General features: G+C 30.6%; 1 protein-coding gene across 1 annotated transcript in view; it reads left to right on the forward strand.

The window, feature by feature from the left end:
- Window positions 1-340: 340 nt before the first annotated feature.
- sec62 (SEC62 homolog, preprotein translocation factor) overlaps window positions 341-23495 on the forward strand; it is a 49334-nt gene continuing 26179 nt past the window's right edge. Inside the window, exons 1-7 of the mRNA XM_077616080.1 lie at window positions 341-448; window positions 1496-1604; window positions 2307-2412; window positions 2483-2666; window positions 3459-3545; window positions 3924-3984; window positions 4941-5060. Of these exons, the coding sequence (XP_077472206.1) occupies window positions 413-448; window positions 1496-1604; window positions 2307-2412; window positions 2483-2666; window positions 3459-3545; window positions 3924-3984; window positions 4941-5060 (703 nt within the window). The 5' untranslated portion in view covers window positions 341-412. The remainder of the gene's footprint in view (window positions 449-1495; window positions 1605-2306; window positions 2413-2482; window positions 2667-3458; window positions 3546-3923; window positions 3985-4940; window positions 5061-23495) is intronic.

The following is a 23495-nucleotide window of genomic DNA, read 5'->3' on the forward strand; positions in this document are numbered from 1 at the left end:
GTTAGTAGACTCTGTAATTAAGCTTTATTGACAAAGAACAAGACGACAAAGCTTTTACAATATTTTTTTAAAACACTTTTTTAAAACACATAGAATCATTTTATATTTGATTTTATACATGTTCATAAAAAACGTTTCGAAAAATATGCAAATACTACAATAGAAAAACTAGTATATTGATATGCTGTTGTGTGATTAGTTAAAAAAATAAAAAACATCATATGTGCATCATTAAAATCAGATTCTAATGGCGTATATTTAATTTATTAATCATAGGCATTAGATTTAGTACTTTGTTGTAAAAAAACCCATTCGAAAGTGCATCGTTCACTGGTGTTCTCGTTTGAGTTATCGCGATACTTCCCCCACGATCTCCGGCGGCTGGAGAAGCTGAGCTGAGCTGCGGAGGATCATGGCGGAGCGCAAGAGGCACAAGAAACGCATCCAGGTAGGATGATTCCACCCTTTACTCATTACTTTTCCACGCGCTGCCGGTGGCAAAGGCCCCGACGGGCCCATTTATCAATTTGCGAGCCCGACGAAGGCCGCCTGAACCCGGCGAGAAGAAAAAGATAGCCGATGCTAACGTGGCTAAGTTAGCTTGCGTTGCAACTCCACCGGAACCGTACTGTTCGATTCAATTGCAACTTTAACCGTCGTTCACTAGCTAAAACACTCTTCTAAGGATACGCGACATCCATATAATTCCTTAATTTTAGAACAAACTTACTGTCTGTCGTCTTTTTGCACCAAAATGTGGCTGTTAGTAGCTAAAGCCGCGTCAGTACTAATCCAACTCAAGGTGTGTTGACATAAAATTTGATAACATGTGGCACTGAAGACCCCTAGTACTACAAAGTGTAATATTTGTGTTTATATGCTACAATAACTGTAAAAAAACTACACCACATGTAAAAGAGAACATATCGGCAACAGGTTCGTTCAAGAAAATGTAACATACACACAGTTATAATAAACAAGTTTCGAAATCTATCAATTAAGCATATTTTTGCACGTGTTGCTCAGGTCTATTACCCAGAAAAAGGTATTAAGTTGGGGAAAATGGCTATATTCATGTCAATTTTGTTACTTAACTATTTAACTGCCATTGCAAGTCATTCTATTTCACTTCCATTGACGGCGAGTGACGTCCAATCCATTTCAATTTCAATGTAAACCGATGAATCGATTGCATAGGTAACCTATCACTTTAACAATTTCGTTTTTTTCTCCATAAAAGTATTATTAAGTCTGACCAAACCACTAGTCTTTTGTAATTTCGTTTTGAAACAAATCCTAGCATTTCCGAGTTTGTTGTGAAAGAAGCAGAAGTACACAGCACTGGTAATAGTCACTTAATATTGACAATATGCCTGCTCAGAATAAGCATAAAATAGATGGCAGTTTTTTTTGCTGTACTTTTTCAATAGTCTTCAAAACCACAATATTTCAATAAATGTAAAAAACATGATAATAACAGTTGGTGTGTGCGTAGGAGGTGAGCGAGCCCACCAAGGAGGAGAAGGCGGTGGCCAAGTACCTGCGCTTCAACTGCCCCACCAAATCCACCAACATGATGGGCCAGCGCGTCGACTACTTCACGGGTAAGTCGTAAATGCGCTTTAATTAAATGTCTGATTTGACTACCATATTTTCACACCTATAGGGTGCACAAAGTCTAAATTTTTCACCCGTTGCGCCCTGTTTGTGCGCTAAATTCCAATTTTTGTATGACCCTGACCGCTTGAATGACTGCTTTTATTTCTTGCCGACATGCAATTTATTGCGATCAACACAGCGGACGTTCCCCCTAAAAATATTTGACTTCGGTGTGCTTGTAGCGCTTTTAACCCTAAAAAAAACACTCAATACTCAAAGAAAAAGCACCAATGTGAATGACAACAGAATGCGAGTGTGAAACGTGAATGTCCCGCATCTTATAATCGCTTATTTTAGCTGTGTTATTGTCCTTTTTGCGTTCATGCTTCATGTTAGCCTCTATTGCTAACATGCTAAAAACACATTTCCTCATCATCCTCTTTCTCCTGAGGGTTGGTCTGCAACTAGTGTTCATCTCGCAACAGCGCCCCCCGTTCTCTGGTGGTGGGATACAGGAATTACAGTTTAAAATGATAAAAAAAATATCGAAAGTTTTTAATATTATCGTTGACAAAAATTGTTTCAAGATAATTATCGTTTTATCCTACAGGTCTAACTGCAGTCTTGAAAATTGTTCCATTTGGTTCGTAGAAAAACGCACAGAGCCCGGAGTAGTAACGCTAACGTGTGTCGCTTGTGTCAACCAGCGTCCAAAGCCGTGGACTGTATGCTGGACTCCAAGTGGGCCAAGGCCAAGAAGGGCGAAGACGCACTCTTCACCACCAGAGAATCGGTCGTCGACTACTGCAACAGGTACTCGGACTTTTAGCCGGCGTGCATCCCAAAAAATATTTGTCCAGCTATCGTTTCCTGGGCTCTGCAGGCTCCTAAAGAAGCAGTTCTTCGACCGAGCGCTCAAGGTGATGAAAAAGAAGTCCGAGAAGGACGTTAAGAAGGACAAGAAGTCCAAAGGCGACAGTTCCAAGGAGGAGGAGAAAAAGGGCAAAAAGGACAAAGAGAAGAAGAAAGAGGCGACGGACATGGGCGAAGCCAAGAAAGACAAGAGCGTATGTTTTGCTGCCGTTTTTATTTTTTGGGTTGATTTTTTTGCAATAAAAAAGGATTGGGGCTGTCCAAATCACACATTTTGGAGAATCAGCCAATACTGAAGTAAAGCATTATGGGTATAAAAAAAACTAGGACACCCAAGTGAAAAATGACTCATCGCATACGGCCAATTTCTTTGAACCAATTGGACTCGCGTTTCTAGTTGCCACCATGCAATTTTTTTTCTTTTTTTATGTTGCAAAGTGCAACCATTCTATTTTTTCCCCTCACCTGTAGAATGTGTCAATATAAAGCATAGCGTAGTAAATATAATGATGATCAGATATTCCGTAGATCCTTCCTCCCATCAGCTGTCAGGCTCTTTAACAAAAAATGGCTGAGTGTTAAGACCTACCGTATGCATGCATGTACATTTATGTGTATGTATGTATAAATGTGCTAATAAATGTATGTGTATATGTATGGGTGTATGTACACGTATGTATATATATATATTTATGTGTATATATATATATATATATATATATATATGTATATGTATGTATATATATATGTATATATGTGTATATATATATATGTATATATGTGTATATATATATACTTCAGAGACACGCTTATTTATTTATATATTTATTCATGTATTTATTTATTAACTTACTTATTACCTATCTATTTATGTCTAAAATGTCTTTTTCTGTGTCTGTATTCTCACCCTCTTGCTACTGTGACAACGAAATTTCCCGAATACGGGATGAATAAAGTTATCCAATCCAATCCAATTGTGCTTGCAGGACGAGAGTCCAAAGAAGAAGAAGGAGGTGAAGAAGAAGTTCAAACTGGAGATCCACGAGGACCAAATCTTTGTCGACGGAAATGAGGTAGAACCAAGCCATGCGCGCCGGCCTGCCGGTGTTGCACTGATGCCATTTTTCACGATTCCACTAGCTGTGAAATCAGCATTCGCCGAATTATTTTTCACCTCATTGGCCGCCATTGATGGCGGTAGAATGGCCACCCACTTCAATTGGATTGGACGTTTACCCACGATAAACTCATTGACATTCACAGCAGACGGATGATTGGACGGATAACATTTTGTTTTTTAAATGTCATGTTTAGTGGTGGCCATCTTGGGTAGGTCAACCGGCGGTTAGATACGAAAAGTGTTATTTTAGATGTGGTATCGGTGCAACACTAATGGCCACCATTTTGTGTTTGAGTAAAATGAGAAAAGGTAAACATGGCTTTCCTCGCAGGTGTACGTGTGGATTTACGATCCCGTTCACTTCAAGACGTTCGCCATGGGACTGGTTCTGGGTCAGTTGGCGCAGCGCGCTTGTCCTCTTTCTGTTGTTGAGTTAGGACACATGTGTCAAAGTGGCGGCCCTGGGGCCGAATTTGGCCCGCTGCATCATTTTGTGTGGCCTGGGAAAGTAAATCATGAGTGCCGACTTTCTGTTTTAGGATCAAATTAAAATGAAGAGTATAGATGTATATGAAATTTCCTGATTTTCCCGCCTTTTAAATCAATAATTGTAATTTTTTAATCCATTTTTTTCTGTGTTTTTTGTTCAAAAATCATTTTGTAAAATCTAAAAATATATTTAAAAAAAGCTAAAATGAACATTGTTTTAGATCTATAAAAAACTGAATATTCAGGGCTTTTAATCCCGTTCTTTTAATCTTTTAGGGTTTCAAGTTTATTTCAATTATTATTATTTTTTTAGAAAGTGAATACATTGGGAAAGACAGTACAGTAATCCCTCGGTTATCGCGTCTTCACTTATCGTGTATTCACTAGTTTGTGATTTTGTTTCCGCTATTAATGGTTTAAAGTTCATAAAAATAGGAAAGTCCACACTGAAACTCGAAAAGCAGAAGCACACTACTAGGACTCGGCATTGAAGAAAAAAGTTATAATAGAGATGACCCTACTTCACAATTTTTGGATTATTGCGGCCATGTCTGGTCTGCATTAACCACAATATTCCAGGGATTACTGTACATATATTTTAAGGAAATATATATATATATATATATATATATATATATATATATATATATATATATTATTTCCATTAAAAAATTAATGTGAAAAACAGGAAAATACTAAATTTGGGGAGTTATGTTTTTTTAATGGGAAAAATTGTACATACTCTGTAGCCACACACGTTTGAACATGATTTAAAATTTGATGATAAAACATAAGTTACTTTTGGGGTCGGCACAAAATGATGTGGCGTTGAACTTGTTGCCCCACCCCCTCTTGCCAGTGATCGCTGTGATTGCCGCCACGCTTTTCCCGCTGTGGCCTTCCGAGATGCGCGTGGGCGTGTACTACCTGAGCGTCGCCGCCGGCGTCTTCGTGGCCACCATCCTGCTTCTCGCTATCGGTAAGCACGCTCGCACATCAGTCTTTGCCCGTTACTGTCAATTCCGTAAGCGACCCAAGGAAGGATTGACCAAAATCTAAGCCTGCAAGGCTTGTTTTCTTTTAAAAAAAAAAGGACCATGTATAGTAAAGCTTTTTTTTCTTTAAAAAATGACCATGTATAGTAAGGCTTTTTTCTTTTAAAAAACAGTATAGTAAGGCTTTTTTCTTTAAAAAACAACATAGTGTAGTAAGGCTTTTTTCTTTAAAAAACGACGTAGTATAGTAAGGCTTTTTCTTAAAAACGACATAGTATAGTAAGGCTTTTTTTATTAAAAAAGGGACATAGTATAGTAAGGCTTTTTTTAAATTAAAAAATGACAGTATAGTAAGGCTTTTTTAAATTAAAAAAACGACATAGTATAGTAAGGCTTTTTTTCTGCAAAAAACGCCATAGTATAGAAAGGCTTTTTTCTGCAAAAAACGACATAGTATAGTAAGGCTTTTTTCTTTTAAAAAAACGAAATAGTATAGTAAGGCTTTTTTTAAATTAAAAAAACGACATAGTAGCAAGGCTTTTTTATTTAAAAAACGACATAGTGTAGTAAGGCTTTTTTTCTTAAAAAACGACATAGTATAGTAAGGCTTTTTTCTTAAAAAACGACATAGTATAGTAAGGCTTTTTTCTGCAAAAAACGACATAGTATAGTAAGGCTTTGTTCTGCAAAAAACGACATAGTATAGTAAGGCTTTTTTTCTGCAAAAAACGACAGTCTAGTAAGGCTTTTTTCTTAAAAAACGACATAGTATAGTAAGGCTTTTTTCTTAAAAATCGACATAGTATAGTAAGGCTTTTTTTCTGCAAAAAAAGGCATAGTATAGTAAGGCTTTTTTCTTAAAAAACGACATAGTATAGTAAGGCTTTTTTCTTAAAAAACGACATAGTGTAGTAAGGCTTTTTTTCTGCAAAAAACGACATAGTATAGTAAGGCTTTTTTTCTTAAAAAACGACATAGTATAGTAAGGCTTTTTTTCTGCAAAAAACGACATAGTATAGTAAGGCTTTTTTTCTGCAAAAAACGACATAGTATAGTAAGGCTTTTTTCTGCAAAAAACGACATGGTATAGTAAGGCTTTTTTAAATTAAAAACGACATAGTATAGTAAGGCTTTTTTTCTGCAAAAAACGACATAGTATAGTAAGGCTTTTTTCTTAAAAAACAACATAGTATAGTAAGGCTTTTTTCTTAAAAATCGACATAGTATAGTAAGGCTTTTTTTCTGCAAAAAACGACATAGTATAGTAAGGCTTTTTTTTATTAAAAAACGACATGGTATAGTAAGGCTTTTTTAAATTAAAAACGACATAGTATAGTAAGGCTTTTTTTCTGCAAAAAACGACATAGTATAGTAAGGCTTTTTTCTTAAAAAACGACATAGTATAGTAAGGCTTTTTTTCTGCAAAAAATGACATAGTATAGTAAGGCTTTTTTTTTCTGCAAAAAACGACATAGTATAGTAAGGCTTTTTTATTAAAAAACGACATGGTATAGTAAGGCTTTTTAAAATTAAAAACGACATAGTATAGTAAGGCTTTTTTTATTTAAAAAATGACAGTAGAGTAAGGCTTCTTTCTTAAAAAAAACGACATAGTATAGTAAGGCTTTTTTTCTGCAAAAAGCGACATAGTATAGTAAGGCTTTTTTAAAATTAAAAAACTACATAGTATAGTAAGGCTTTTTTGAATTAAAAAACGACATCGAATCGTCAGGCTTTTTGAAATTAAAAAATACATAGTAAGGCTTTTTTCTTAAAAAACAACATAGTATAGTAAGCCTTTTTTCTTTAAAAAACGACATAGTATAGTAAGGCTTTTTTCATTAAAAAAACAACATAGTATAGTAAGCCTTTTTTCTTTAAAAAACGACATAGTATAGTAAGGCTTTTTTCATTAAAAAAACAACATAGTATAGTAAGGCTTTTTTTCTTAAAAAACGACATAGTATAGTAAGGCTTTTTTTCTTAAGAAACGACATAGTATAGTAAGGCTTTTTTCTGCAAAAAACGACATAGTATAGTAAGGCTTTTTTTCTGCAAAAAACGACATAGTATAGTAAGGCTTTTTTCTTAAAAATCGACATAGTGTAGTAAGGCTTTTTTCTGAAAAAAACGACATAGTATAGTAAGGCTTTTTTATTAAAAAACGACATGGTATAGTAAGGCTTTTTAAAATTAAAAACGACATAGTATAGTAAGGCTTTTTTTCTGCAAAAAACGACATAGTATAGTAAGGCTTTTTTTCTGCAAAAAACGACATAGTATAGTAAGGCTTTTTTATTAAAAAATGACATAGTATAGTAAGGCTTTTTTTCTGCAAAAAACGACATAGTATAGTAAGGCTTTTTTTCTGCAAAAAACGACATAGTATAGTAAGGCTTTTTTATTAAAAAATGACATAGTATAGTAAGGCTTTTTTCTGCAAAAAACGACATAGTATAGTAAGGCTTTTTTTCTGCAAAAAACGACATAGTATAGTAAGGCTTTTTTTATTAAAAAACGACATAGTATAGTAAGGCTTTTTTCATTAAAAAAACAACATAGTATAGTAAGGCTTTTTTTCTTAAAAAACGACATAGTATAGTAAGGCTTTTTTTCTTAAGAAACGACATAGTATAGTAAGGCTTTTTTCTGCAAAAAACGACATAGTATAGTAAGGCTTTTTTTCTGCAAAAAACGACATAGTATAGTAAGGCTTTTTTCTTAAAAATCGACATAGTGTAGTAAGGCTTTTTTCTGAAAAAAACGACATAGTATAGTAAGGCTTTTTTATTAAAAAACGACATGGTATAGTAAGGCTTTTTAAAATTAAAAACGACATAGTATAGTAAGGCTTTTTTTCTGCAAAAAACGACATAGTATAGTAAGGCTTTTTTTCTGCAAAAAACGACATAGTATAGTAAGGCTTTTTTATTAAAAAATGACATAGTATAGTAAGGCTTTTTTTCTGCAAAAAACGACATAGTATAGTAAGGCTTTTTTTCTGCAAAAAACGACATAGTATAGTAAGGCTTTTTTATTAAAAAATGACATAGTATAGTAAGGCTTTTTTCTGCAAAAAACGACATAGTATAGTAAGGCTTTTTTCTTAAAAAACGACATAGTATAGTAAGGCTTTTTTCTGCAAAAAACGACATAGTATAGTAAGGCTTTTTTTCTGCAAAAAACGACATAGTATAGTAAGGCTTTTTTATTAAAAAATGACATAGTATAGTAAGGCTTTTTTCTGCAAAAAACGACATAGTATAGTAAGGCTTTTTTTCTGCAAAAAACGACATAGTATAGTAAGGCTTTTTTATTAAAAAATGACATAGTATAGTAAGGCTTTTTTCTGCAAAAAACGACATAGTATAGTAAGGCTTTTTTCTGCAAAAAAAACGACATAGTATAGTAAGGCTTTTTTTCTGCAAAAAATGACATAGTATAGTAAGGCTTTTTTCTTAAAAAACGACATAGTATAGTAAGGCTTTTTTCTGCAAAAAATGACATAGTATAGTAAGGCTTTTTTTCTGCAAAAAACGACATAGTACAGTAAGGCTTTTTTCTGCAAAAAACAACATAGTATAGTAAGTCTTTTTCTCTGCAAAAAACGACATAGTATAGTAAGGCTTTTTTTCTGCAAAAAACGACATAGTATAGTAATGCTTTTTTTCTGCAAAAAACGACATGGTAAGGCTTTTTTTCTGCAAAAAACGACATAGTATAGTAAGGCTTTTTTTTCTGCAAAAAACGACATAGTATAGTAAGGCTTTTTTTTCTGCAAAAAACGACATAGTATAGTAAGGCTTTTTTCTGCAAAAAACGACATAGTATAGTAAGGCTTTTTTTCTGCAAAAAAACGACATAGTATAGTAAGGCTTTTTTCTTAAAAAAACGACATAGTATAGTAAGGCTTTTTTCTGCAAAAAACGACATAGTATAGTAAGGCTTTTTTCTGTAAAAAACGACATAGTATAGTAAGGCTTTTTATTAAAAAATGACATAGTATAGTAAGGCTTTTTTTCTGCAAAAAACGACATAGTATAGTAAGGCTTTTTTCTTAAAAATTGACATAGTATAGTAAGGCTTTTTTTCTGAAAAAAACGACATAGTATAGTAAGGCTTTTTTATTAAAAAACGACATGGTATAGTAAGGCTTTTTTCTTTAAAAAACGACATAGTATAGTAAGGCTTTTTTTCTGCAAAAAACGACATAGTATAGTAAGGCTTTTTTCTGCAAAAAACGACATGGTATAGTAAGGCTTTTTTAAATTAAAAACGACATAGTATAGTAAGGCTTTTTTTCTGCAAAAAACGACATAGTATAGTAAGGCTTTTTTCTTAAAAAACAACATAGTATAGTAAGGCTTTTTTCTTAAAAATCGACATAGTATAGTAAGGCTTTTTTTCTGCAAAAAACGACATAGTATAGTAAGGCTTTTTTTTATTAAAAAACGACATGGTATAGTAAGGCTTTTTTAAATTAAAAACGACATAGTATAGTAAGGCTTTTTTTCTGCAAAAAACGACATAGTATAGTAAGGCTTTTTTCTTAAAAAACGACATAGTATAGTAAGGCTTTTTTTCTGCAAAAAATGACATAGTATAGTAAGGCTTTTTTTTTCTGCAAAAAACGACATAGTATAGTAAGGCTTTTTTATTAAAAAACGACATGGTATAGTAAGGCTTTTTAAAATTAAAAACGACATAGTATAGTAAGGCTTTTTTTATTTAAAAAATGACAGTAGAGTAAGGCTTCTTTCTTAAAAAAAACGACATAGTATAGTAAGGCTTTTTTTCTGCAAAAAGCGACATAGTATAGTAAGGCTTTTTTAAAATTAAAAAACTACATAGTATAGTAAGGCTTTTTTGAATTAAAAAACGACATCGAATCGTCAGGCTTTTTGAAATTAAAAAATACATAGTAAGGCTTTTTTCTTAAAAAACAACATAGTATAGTAAGCCTTTTTTCTTTAAAAAACGACATAGTATAGTAAGGCTTTTTTCATTAAAAAAACAACATAGTATAGTAAGCCTTTTTTCTTTAAAAAACGACATAGTATAGTAAGGCTTTTTTCATTAAAAAAACAACATAGTATAGTAAGGCTTTTTTTCTTAAAAAACGACATAGTATAGTAAGGCTTTTTTTCTTAAGAAACGACATAGTATAGTAAGGCTTTTTTCTGCAAAAAACGACATAGTATAGTAAGGCTTTTTTTCTGCAAAAAACGACATAGTATAGTAAGGCTTTTTTCTTAAAAATCGACATAGTGTAGTAAGGCTTTTTTCTGAAAAAAACGACATAGTATAGTAAGGCTTTTTTATTAAAAAACGACATGGTATAGTAAGGCTTTTTAAAATTAAAAACGACATAGTATAGTAAGGCTTTTTTTCTGCAAAAAACGACATAGTATAGTAAGGCTTTTTTTCTGCAAAAAACGACATAGTATAGTAAGGCTTTTTTATTAAAAAATGACATAGTATAGTAAGGCTTTTTTTCTGCAAAAAACGACATAGTATAGTAAGGCTTTTTTTCTGCAAAAAACGACATAGTATAGTAAGGCTTTTTTATTAAAAAATGACATAGTATAGTAAGGCTTTTTTCTGCAAAAAACGACATAGTATAGTAAGGCTTTTTTTCTGCAAAAAACGACATAGTATAGTAAGGCTTTTTTTATTAAAAAACGACATAGTATAGTAAGGCTTTTTTCATTAAAAAAACAACATAGTATAGTAAGGCTTTTTTTCTTAAAAAACGACATAGTATAGTAAGGCTTTTTTTCTTAAGAAACGACATAGTATAGTAAGGCTTTTTTCTGCAAAAAACGACATAGTATAGTAAGGCTTTTTTTCTGCAAAAAACGACATAGTATAGTAAGGCTTTTTTCTTAAAAATCGACATAGTGTAGTAAGGCTTTTTTCTGAAAAAAACGACATAGTATAGTAAGGCTTTTTTATTAAAAAACGACATGGTATAGTAAGGCTTTTTAAAATTAAAAACGACATAGTATAGTAAGGCTTTTTTTCTGCAAAAAACGACATAGTATAGTAAGGCTTTTTTTCTGCAAAAAACGACATAGTATAGTAAGGCTTTTTTATTAAAAAATGACATAGTATAGTAAGGCTTTTTTTCTGCAAAAAACGACATAGTATAGTAAGGCTTTTTTTCTGCAAAAAACGACATAGTATAGTAAGGCTTTTTTATTAAAAAATGACATAGTATAGTAAGGCTTTTTTCTGCAAAAAACGACATAGTATAGTAAGGCTTTTTTCTTAAAAAACGACATAGTATAGTAAGGCTTTTTTCTGCAAAAAACGACATAGTATAGTAAGGCTTTTTTTCTGCAAAAAACGACATAGTATAGTAAGGCTTTTTTATTAAAAAATGACATAGTATAGTAAGGCTTTTTTCTGCAAAAAACGACATAGTATAGTAAGGCTTTTTTTCTGCAAAAAACGACATAGTATAGTAAGGCTTTTTTATTAAAAAATGACATAGTATAGTAAGGCTTTTTTCTGCAAAAAACGACATAGTATAGTAAGGCTTTTTTCTGCAAAAAAAACGACATAGTATAGTAAGGCTTTTTTTCTGCAAAAAATGACATAGTATAGTAAGGCTTTTTTCTTAAAAAACGACATAGTATAGTAAGGCTTTTTTCTGCAAAAAATGACATAGTATAGTAAGGCTTTTTTTCTGCAAAAAACGACATAGTACAGTAAGGCTTTTTTCTGCAAAAAACAACATAGTATAGTAAGTCTTTTTCTCTGCAAAAAACGACATAGTATAGTAAGGCTTTTTTTCTGCAAAAAACGACATAGTATAGTAATGCTTTTTTTCTGCAAAAAACGACATGGTAAGGCTTTTTTTCTGCAAAAAACGACATAGTATAGTAAGGCTTTTTTTTCTGCAAAAAACGACATAGTATAGTAAGGCTTTTTTTTCTGCAAAAAACGACATAGTATAGTAAGGCTTTTTTCTGCAAAAAACGACATAGTATAGTAAGGCTTTTTTTCTGCAAAAAAACGACATAGTATAGTAAGGCTTTTTTCTTAAAAAAACGACATAGTATAGTAAGGCTTTTTTCTGCAAAAAACGACATAGTATAGTAAGGCTTTTTTCTGTAAAAAACGACATAGTATAGTAAGGCTTTTTATTAAAAAATGACATAGTATAGTAAGGCTTTTTTTCTGCAAAAAACGACATAGTATAGTAAGGCTTTTTTCTTAAAAATTGACATAGTATAGTAAGGCTTTTTTTCTGAAAAAAACGACATAGTATAGTAAGGCTTTTTTATTAAAAAACGACATGGTATAGTAAGGCTTTTTTCTTTAAAAAACGACATAGTATAGTAAGGCTTTTTTTCTGCAAAAAACGACATAGTATAGTAAGGCTTTTTTTCTGCAAAAAACGACATAGTATAGTAAGGCTTTTAAAAAAAAAAACGACATAGTATAGTAAGGCTTTTTTTCTGAAAAAAACGACATAGTATAGTAAGGCTTTTTTATTAAAAAACGACATGGTATAGTAAGGCTTTTTTAAATTAAAAACAACATAGTATAGTAAGGCTTTTTTTCTGCAAAAAACGACATCGTATAGTAAGGCTTTTTTTCTGCAAAAACGACATAGTATAGTAAGGCTTTTTAAAAAAAAACGACATAGTATAGTAAGGCTTTTTTCTTAAAAAACGACATAGTATAGTAAGGCTTTTTTCTGCAAAAAAACGACATAGTATAGTAAGGCTTTTTTTCTGCAAAAACGACATAGTATAGTAAGGCTTTTTTATTAAAAAATGACATAGTATAGTAAGGCTTTTTTCTGCAAAAAACGACATAGAAAAGTAAGGCTTTTTTCTTAAAAAACGACATAGTATAGTAAGGCTTTTTTCTGCAAAAAACGACATAGTATAGTAAGGCTTTTTTTCTGCAAAAAACGACATAGTACAGTAAGGCTTTTTTTCTGCAAAAAACGACATATTATAGTAAGGCTTTTTTCTGCAAAAAACGACATAGTATAGTAAGGCTTTTTTCTACAAAAAACGACATAGTATAGTGAGGATTTTTTCTTAAAAAACGACATAGTATAGTAAGGCTTTTTTCTGCAAGAAACGACATAGTATAGTAAGGCTTTTTTTCTGCAAAAACGACATATTATAGTAAGGCTTTTTTCTGCAAAAAACGACATAGTATAGTAAGGCTTTTTTCTGCAAAAAAACGACATAGTATAGTAAGGCTTTTTTCTGCAAAAAAACGACATAGTATAGTAAGGCTTTTTTCTGCAAAAAACGACATAGTATAGTAAGGCTTTTTTCTGCAAAAAACGACATAGTACAGTAAGGCTTTTTTTCTGCAAAAAACAACATAGTATAGTAAGTCTTTTTCTCTGCAAAAAACGACATAGTATAGTAAGGCTTTTTTTCTGCAAAAAACGACATAGTATAGTAAGGCTTTTTTTCTGCAAAAAACGACATAGTAAGGTAAGGCTTTTTTTCTGCAAAAAACGACATAGTATAGTAAGGCTTTTTTTCTGCAAAAAACGACATAGTATAGTAAGGCTTTTTTTTCTGCAAAAAACGACATAGTATAGTAAGGCTTTTTTCTGCAAAAAACGACATAGTATAGTAAGGCTTTTTTCTGCAAAAAAACGACATAGTATAGTAAGGCTTTTTTCTTAAAAAACGACATAGTATAGTAAGGCTTTTTTCTGCAAAAAACGACATAGTATAGTAAGGCTTTTTTCTGTAAAAAACGACATAGTATAGTAAGGCTTTTTATTAAAAAATGACATAGTATAGTAAGGCTTTTTTTCTGCAAAAAACGACATAGTATAGTAAGGCTTTTTTCTTAAAAATTGACATAGTATAGTAAGGCTTTTTTTCTGAAAAAAACGACATAGTATAGTAAGGCTTTTTTATTAAAAAACGACATGGTATAGTAAGGCTTTTTTCTTTAAAAAACGACATAGTATAGTAAGGCTTTTTTTCTGCAAAAAACGACATAGTATAGTAAGGCTTTTTTTCTGCAAAAAACGACATAGTATAGTAAGGCTTTTAAAAAAAAAAACGACATAGTATAGTAAGGCTTTTAAAAAAAAAAACGACATAGTATAGTAAGGCTTTTTTTCTGAAAAAAACGACATAGTATAGTAAGGCTTTTTTATTAAAAAACGACATGGTATAGTAAGGCTTTTTTAAATTAAAAACGACATAGTATAGTAAGGCTTTTTTTCTGCAAAAAACGACATAGTATAGTAAGGCTTTTTTTCTGCAAAAAACGACATAGTATAGTAAGGCTTTTTAAAAAAAAACGACATAGTATAGTAAGGCTTTTTTCTTAAAAAACGACATAGTATAGTAAGGCTTTTTTCTGCAAAAAACGACATAGTATAGTAAGGCTTTTTTTCTGCAAAAACGACATAGTATAGTAAGGCTTTTTTATTAAAAAATGACATAGTATAGTAAGGCTTTTTTCTGCAAAAAACGACATAGAAAAGTAAGGCTTTTTTCTTAAAAAACGACATAGTATAGTAAGGCTTTTTTCTGCAAAAAACGACATAGTATAGTAAGGCTTTTTTTCTGCAAAAAACGACATAGTACAGTAAGGCTTTTTTTCTGCAAAAAACGACATATTATAGTAAGGCTTTTTTCTGCAAAAAACGACATAGTATAGTAAGGCTTTTTTCTACAAAAAACGACATAGTATAGTAAGGCTTTTTTCTTAAAAAACGACATAGTATAGTAAGGCTTTTTTCTGCAAGAAACGACATAGTATAGTAAGGCTTTTTTTCTGCAAAAACGACATATTATAGTAAGGCTTTTTTCTGCAAAAAACGACATAGTATAGTAAGGCTTTTTTCTGCAAAAAAACGACATAGTATAGTAAGGCTTTTTTCTGCAAAAAAACGACATAGTATAGTAAGGCTTTTTTCTGCAAAAAACGACATAGTATAGTAAGGCTTTTTTCTGCAAAAAACGACATAGTACAGTAAGGCTTTTTTTCTGCAAAAAACAACATAGTATAGTAAGTCTTTTTCTCTGCAAAAAACGACATAGTATAGTAAGGCTTTTTTTCTGCAAAAAACGACATAGTATAGTAAGGCTTTTTTTCTGCAAAAAACGACATAGTAAGGTAAGGCTTTTTTTCTGCAAAAAACGACATAGTATAGTAAGGCTTTTTTTCTGCAAAAAACGACATAGTATAGTAAGGCTTTTTTTTCTGCAAAAAACGACATAGTATAGTAAGGCTTTTTTCTGCAAAAAACGACATAGTATAGTAAGGCTTTTTTCTGCAAAAAAACGACATAGTATAGTAAGGCTTTTTTCTTAAAAAACGACATAGTATAGTAAGGCTTTTTTCTGCAAAAAACGACATAGTATAGTAAGGCTTTTTTCTGTAAAAAACGACATAGTATAGTAAGGCTTTTTATTAAAAAATGACATAGTATAGTAAGGCTTTTTTTCTGCAAAAAACGACATAGTATAGTAAGGCTTTTTTCTTAAAAATTGACATAGTATAGTAAGGCTTTTTTTCTGAAAAAAACGACATAGTATAGTAAGGCTTTTTTATTAAAAAACGACATGGTATAGTAAGGCTTTTTTCTTTAAAAAACGACATAGTATAGTAAGGCTTTTTTTCTGCAAAAAACGACATAGTATAGTAAGGCTTTTTTCTGCAAAAAACGACATAGTACAGTAAGGCTTTTTTTCTGCAAAAAACAACATAGTATAGTAAGTCTTTTTCTCTGCAAAAAACGACATAGTATAGTAAGGCTTTTTTTCTGCAAAAAACGACATAGTATAGTAAGGCTTTTTTTCTGCAAAAAACGACATAGTAAGGTAAGGCTTTTTTTCTGCAAAAAACGACATAGTATAGTAAGGCTTTTTTTCTGCAAAAAACGACATAGTATAGTAAGGCTTTTTTTTCTGCAAAAAACGACATAGTATAGTAAGGCTTTTTTCTGCAAAAAACGACATAGTATAGTAAGGCTTTTTTCTGCAAAAAAACGACATAGTATAGTAAGGCTTTTTTCTTAAAAAACGACATAGTATAGTAAGGCTTTTTTCTGCAAAAAACGACATAGTATAGTAAGGCTTTTTTCTGTAAAAAACGACATAGTATAGTAAGGCTTTTTATTAAAAAATGACATAGTATAGTAAGGCTTTTTTTCTGCAAAAAACGACATAGTATAGTAAGGCTTTTTTCTTAAAAATTGACATAGTATAGTAAGGCTTTTTTTCTGAAAAAAACGACATAGTATAGTAAGGCTTTTTTATTAAAAAACGACATGGTATAGTAAGGCTTTTTTCTTTAAAAAACGACATAGTATAGTAAGGCTTTTTTTCTGCAAAAAACGACATAGTATAGTAAGGCTTTTTTTCTGCAAAAAACGACATAGTATAGTAAGGCTTTAAAAAAAAAAACGACATAGTATAGTAAGGCTTTTTTTCTGAAAAAAACGACATAGTATAGTAAGGCTTTTTTATTAAAAAACGACATGGTATAGTAAGGCTTTTTAAAATTAAAAACGACATAGTATAGTAAGGCTTTTTTTCTGCAAAAAACGACATAGTATAGTAAGGCTTTTTTTCTGCAAAAAACGACATAGTATAGTAAGGCTTTTTAAAAAAAAACGACATAGTATAGTATGGCTTTTTTCTTAAAAAACGACATAGTATAGTAAGGCTTTTTTCTGCAAAAAACGACATAGTATAGTAAGGCTTTTTTTCTGCAAAAACGACATAGTATAGTAAGGCTTTTTTTCTGCAAAAAACGACATAGTACAGTAAGGCTTTTTTTCTGCAAAAAACGACATATTATAGTAAGGCTTTTTTCTGCAAAAAACGACATAGTATAGTAAGGCTTTTTTCTACAAAAAAACGACATAGTATAATAAGGCTTTTTTCTGCAAAAAACGACATAGTATAGTAAGGCTTTTTTCTTAAAAAACGACATAGTATAGTAAGGCTTTTTTCTGCAAAAAAACGACATAGTATAGTAAGGCTTTTTTCTGTAAAAAACGACATAGTATAGTAAGGCTTTTTATTAAAAAATGACATAGTATAGTAAGGCTTTTTTTCTGCAAAAAACGACATAGTATAGTAAGGCTTTTTTCTTAAAAATTGACATAGTATAGTAAGGCTTTTTTTCTGAAAAAAACGACATAGTATAGTAAGGCTTTTTTATTAAAAAACGACATGGTATAGTAAGGCTTTTTTCTTTAAAAAACGACATAGTATAGTAAGGCTTTTTTTCTGCAAAAAACGACATAGTATAGTAAGGCTTTTTTTCTGCAAAAAACGACATAGTATAGTAAGGCTTTTAAAAAAAAAACGACAAAGTATAGTAAGGCTTTTTTTCTGAAAAAAACGACATAGTATAGTAAGGCTTTTTTATTAAAAAACGACATGGTATAGTAAGGCTTTTTTAAATTAAAAACGACATAGTATAGTAAGGCTTTTTTTCTGCAAAAAACGACATAGTATAGTAAGGCTTTTTTTCTGCAAAAAACGACATAGTATAGTAAGGCTTTTTAAAAAAAAACGACATAGTATAGTATGGCTTTTTTCTTAAAAAACGACATAGTATAGTAAGGCTTTTTTCTGCAAAAAACGACATAGTATAGTAAGGCTTTTTTTCTGCAAAAACGACATAGTATAGTAAGGCTTTTTTATTAAAAAATGACATAGTATAGTAAGGCTTTTTTCTGCAAAAAATGACATAGAAAAGTAAGGCTTTTTTCTTAAAAAACGACATAGTATAGTAAGGCTTTTTTTCTGCAAAAAACGACATAGTACAGTAAGGCTTTTTTTCTGCAAAAAACGACATATTATAGTAAGGCTTTTTTCTGCAAAAAACGACATAGTATAGTAAGGCTTTTTTCTACAAAAAAACGACATAGTATAGTAAGGCTTTTTTCTGCAAAAAACGACATAGTATAGTAAGGCTTTTTTCTTAAAAAACGACATAGTATAGTAAGGCTTTTTTCTGCAAAAAACCGACATAGTATAGTAAGGCTTTTTTTCTGCAAAAAACGACATAGTATAGTAAGGCTTTTTTATTAAAAAATGACATAGTATAGTAAGGCTTTTTTCTGCAAAAAACGACATAGTATAGTAAGGCTTTTTTCTGCAAAAAAAACGACATAGTATAGTAAGGCTTTTTTTCTGCAAAAAACGACATAGTATAGTAAGGCTTTTTTCTTAAAAAACGACATAGTATAGTAAGGCTTTTTTCTGCAAGAAACGACATAGTATAGTAAGGCTTTTTTTCTGCAAAAAACGACATAGTACAGTAAGGCTTTTTTCTGCAAAAAATGACATTATTGTAAGGCTTTTTTCTGCAAAAAACGGCATAGTATAGTAAGGCTTTTTTCTGCAAAAAAACGACATAGTATAGTAAGGCCTTTTTCTGCAAAAAACGACATAGTATAGTAAGGCTTTTTTCTGCAAAAAACGACATAGTATAGTAAGGCTTTTTTTCTGCAAAAAACGACATAGTACAGTAAGGCTTTTTTCTGCAAAAAACAACATAGTATAGTAAGGCTTTTTTTCTGCAAAAAAACGACATAGTATAGTAAGGCTTTTTTTCTGCAAAAAACGACATGGTAAGGTAAGGCTTTTTTTCTGCAAAAAACGACATAGTATAGTAAGGCTTTTTTTTCTGCAAAAAACGACATAGTATAGTAAGGCTTTTTTTCTGCAAAAAACGACATAGTATAGTAAGGCTTTTTTCTGCAAAAAACGACATAGTATAGTAAGGCTTTTTTCTGCAAAAAAACGACATAGTATAGTAAGGCTTTTTTCTTAAAAAACGACATAGTATAGTAAGGCTTTTTTCTGCAAAAAACGACATAGTATAGTAAGGCTTTTTTCTGTAAAAAACGACATAGTATAGTAAGGCTTTTTATTAAAAAATGACATAGTATAGTAAGGCTTTTTTTCTGCAAAAAAACGACATAGTATAGTAAGGCTTTTTTCTTAAAAATTGACATAGTATAGTAAGGCTTTTTTTCTGAAAAAAACGACATAGTATAGTAAGGCTTTTTTATTAAAAAACGACATGGTATAGTAAGGCTTTTTTCTTTAAAAAACGACATAGTATAGTAAGGCTTTTTTTCTGCAAAAAACGACATAGTATAGTAAGGCTTTTAAAAAAAAAAACGACATAGTATAGTAAGGCTTTTTTTCTGAAAAAAACGACATAGTATAGTAAGGCTTTTTTATTAAAAAACGACATGGTATAGTAAGGCTTTTTTAAATTAAAAACGACATAGTATAGTAAGGCTTTTTTTCTGCAAAAAACGACATAGTATAGTAAGGCTTTTTTTCTGCAAAAAACGACATAGTATAGTAAGGCTTTTAAAAAAAAAACGACATAGTATATTAAGGCTTTTTTCTTAAAAAACGACATAGTATAGTAAGGCTTTTTTCTGCAAAAAACGACATAGTATAGTAAGGCTTTTTTTCTGCAAAAACGACATAGTATAGTAAGGCTTTTTTTATTAAAAAATGACATAGTATAGTAAGGCTTTTTTCTGCAAAAAACAACATAGAAAAGTAAGGCTTTTTTCTTAAAAAACGACATAGTATAGTAAGGCTTTTTTTTCTGCAAAAAACAACATAGTACAGTAAGGCTTTTTTTCTGCAAAAAACGACATATAGTAAGGCTTTTTTCTGCAAAAAACGACATAGTATAGTAAGGCTTTTTTCTACAAAAAAACGACATAGTATAGTAAGGCTTTTTTTCTGCAAAAAACGACATAGTATAGTAAGGCTTTTTTCTTAAAAAACGACATAGTATAGTAAGGCTTTTTTCTCCAAAAAAACGACATAGTATAGTAAGGCTTTTTTTCTGCAAAAAACGACATAGTATAGTAAGGCTTTTTTATTAAAAAATGACATAGTATAGTAAGGCTTTTTTCTGCAAAAAACGACATAGTATAGTAAGGCTTTTTTCTGCAAAAAAAACGACATAGTATAGTAAGGCTTTTTTTCTGCAAAAAACGACATAGTATAGTAAGGCTTTTTTCTTAAAAAACGACATAGTATAGTAAGGCTTTTTTCTGCAAGAAACGACATAGTATAGTAAGGCTTTTTTTCTGCAAAAAACGACATAGTACAGTAAGGCTTTTTTCTGCAAAAAATGACATTATTGTAAGGCTTTTTTCTGCAAAAAACGGCATAGTATAGTAAGGCTTTTTTCTGCAAAAAAACGACATAGTATAGTAAGGCCTTTTTCTGCAAAAAACGACATAGTATAGTAAGGCTTTTTTCTGCAAAAAACGACATAGTATAGTAAGGCTTTTTTTCTGCAAAAAACGACATAGTACAGTAAGGCTTTTTTCTGCAAAAAACAACATAGTATAGTAAGTCTTTTTCTCTGCAAAAAACGACATAGTATAGTAAGGCTTTTTTTCTGCAAAAAAACGACATAGTATAGTAAGGCTTTTTTTCTGCAAAAAACGACATAGTATAGTAAGGCTTTTTTTTCTGCAAAAAATGACATAGTATAGTAAGGCTTTTTTCTGCAAAAAACGACATAGTATAGTAAGGCTTTTTTCTGCAAAAAAACGACATAGTATAGTAAGGCTTTTTTCTTAAAAAACGACATAGTATAGTAAGGCTTTTTTCTGCAAAAAATGACATAGTATAGTAAGGCTTTTTTTCTGCAAAAAACGACATAGTATAGTAAGGCTTTTTATTAAAAAATGACATATTATAGTAAGGCTTTTTTCTGCAAAAAACGACATAGTATAGTAAGGCTTTTTTCTTAAAAATTGACATAGTATAGTAAGGCTTTTTTTCTGAAAAAAACGACATAGTATAGTAAGGCTTTTTTATTAAAAAACGACATGGTATAGTAAGGCTTTTTTCTTTAAAAAACGACATAGTATAGTAAGGCTTTTTTTCTGCAAAAAACGACATAGTATAGTAAGGCTTTTTTTCTGCAAAAACGACATAGTTTAGTAAGGCTTTTTTTTCTGCAAAAAACGACATAGTATAGTAAGGCTTTTTTTCTGCAAAAAACGACATAGTATAGTAAGGCTTTTTTATTAAAAAATGACATAGTATAGTAAGGCTTTTTTTCTGCAAAAAACGACATAGTATAGTAAGGCTTTTTTCTGCAAAAAAAACGACATATTATAGTAAGGCTTTTTTCTTAAAAAACGACATAGTATAGTAAGGCTTTTTTTCTGCAAAAAACGACATATTATAGTAAGGCTTTTTTTCTGCAAAAAACGACATAGTATAGTAAGGCTTTTTTTCTGCAAAAAACAACATAGTATAGTAAGGCTTTTTTTCTGCAAAAAACGACATAGTATAGTAAGGCTTTTTTTCTGCAAAAAACGACATAGTATAGTAAGGCTTTTTTTCTGCAAAAAACGACATAGTACAGTAAGGCTTTTTTATTAAAAAATTACATAGTATAGTAAGGCTTTTTTCTGCAAAAAACGACATAGTATAAAGTAAGGCTTTTTTCTGCAAAAAAAACGACATAGTATAGTAAGGCTTTTTTCTGCAAAAAACGACATAGTATAGTAAGGCTTTTTTCTTAAAAAACGACATAGTATAGTAAGGCTTTTTTCTGCAAAAAAACGACATAGTATAGTAAGGCTTTTTTTCTGCAAAAAACGACATAGTACAGTAAGGCTTTTTTTCTGCAAAAAACGACATATTATAGTAAGGCTTTTTTCTGCAAAAAACGACATAGTATAGTAAGGCTTTTTTCTACAAAAAAACGACATAGTATAGTAAGGCTTTTTTCTGCAAAAAACGACATAGTATAGTAAGGCTTTTTTCTTAAAAAACGACATAGTATAGTAAGGCTTTTTTCTGCAAAAAACGACATAGTATAGTAAGGCTTTTTTTCTGCAAAAAACGACATAGTATAGTAAGGCTTTTTTTATTAAAAAACGACATAGTATAGTAAGGCTTTTTTTATTAAAAAATGACATAGTATAGTAAGGCTTTTTTCTGCAAAAAACGACATAGTATAGTAAGGCTTTTTTCTGCAAAAAAAACGACATAGTGTAGTAAGGCTTTTTTTCTGCAAAAAACGACATAGTATAGTAAGGCTTTTTTCTTAAAAAACGACATAGTATAGTAAGGCTTTTTTCTGCAAAAAACGACATAGTATAGTAAGGCTTTTTTTTCTGCAAAAAACGACATAGTACAGTAAGGCTTTTTTTCTGCAAAAAACGACATATTATAGTAAGGCTTTTTTCTGCAAAAAACGACATAGTATAGTAAGGCTTTTTTCTACAAAAAAACGACATAGTATAGTAAGGCTTTTTTCTGCAAAAAACGACATAGTATAGTAAGGCTTTTTTCTTAAAAAACGACATAGTATAGTAAGGCTTTTTTTCTGCAAAAAACGACATAGTATAGTAAGGCTTTTTTTCTGCAAAAAACGACATAGTACAGTAAGGCTTTTTTTCTGCAAAAAACGACATATTATAGTAAGGCTTTTTTTCTGCAAAAAACGACATAGTATAGTAAGGCTTTTTTCTACAAAAAAACGACATAGTATAGTAAGGCTTTTTTTCTGCAAAAAACGACATAGTATAGTAAGGCTTTTTTCTTAAAAAACGACATAGTATAGTAAGGCTTTTTTCTGCAAAAAACGACATAGTATAGTAAGGCTTTTTTTCTGCAAAAAACGACAGTATAGTAAGGCTTTTTTTATTAAAAAATGACATAGTATAGTAAGGCTTTTTTTATTAAAAAATGACATAGTATAGTAAGGCTTTTTTCTGCAAAAAACGACATAGTATAGTAAGGCTTTTTTCTGCAAAAAAACGACATAGTATAGTAAGGCTTTTTTTCTGCAAAAAACGACATAGTATAGTAAGGCTTTTTTCTTAAAAAACGACATAGTATAGTAAGGCTTTTTTCTGCAAAAAACGACAGTATAGTAAGGCTTTTTTTCTGCAAAAAATGACATAGTACAGTAAGGCTTTTTTTCTGCAAAAAACGACATAGTAAGGTAAGGCTTTTTTTCAGCAAAAAACGACATAGTATAGTAAGGCTTTTTTTTCTGCAAAAAACGACATAGTATAGTAAGGCTTTTTTTTCTGCAAAAAACGACATAGTATAGTAAGGCTTTTTTCTGCAAAAAACGACATAGTATAGTAAGGCTTTTTTCTGCAAAAAATGACATAGTATAGTAAGGCTTTTTTCTGCAAAAAAACGACATAGTATAGTAAGGCTTTTTTCTTAAAAAACGACATAGTATAGTAAGGCTTTTTTCTGCAAAAAACGACATAGTATAGTAAGGCTTTTTTTCTGCAAAAAACGACATAGTATAGTAAGGCTTTTTATTAAAAAATGACATAGTATAGTAAGGCTTTTTTCTGCAAAAAACGACATAGTATAGTAAGGCTTTTTTCTTAAAAATTGACATAATATAGTAAGGCTTTTTTTCCG

Source organism: Stigmatopora argus, chromosome 12 (genome assembly GCF_051989625.1).
Source record: "Stigmatopora argus isolate UIUO_Sarg chromosome 12, RoL_Sarg_1.0, whole genome shotgun sequence".
Taxonomy (NCBI): Eukaryota; Metazoa; Chordata; class Actinopteri; order Syngnathiformes; family Syngnathidae; genus Stigmatopora; species Stigmatopora argus.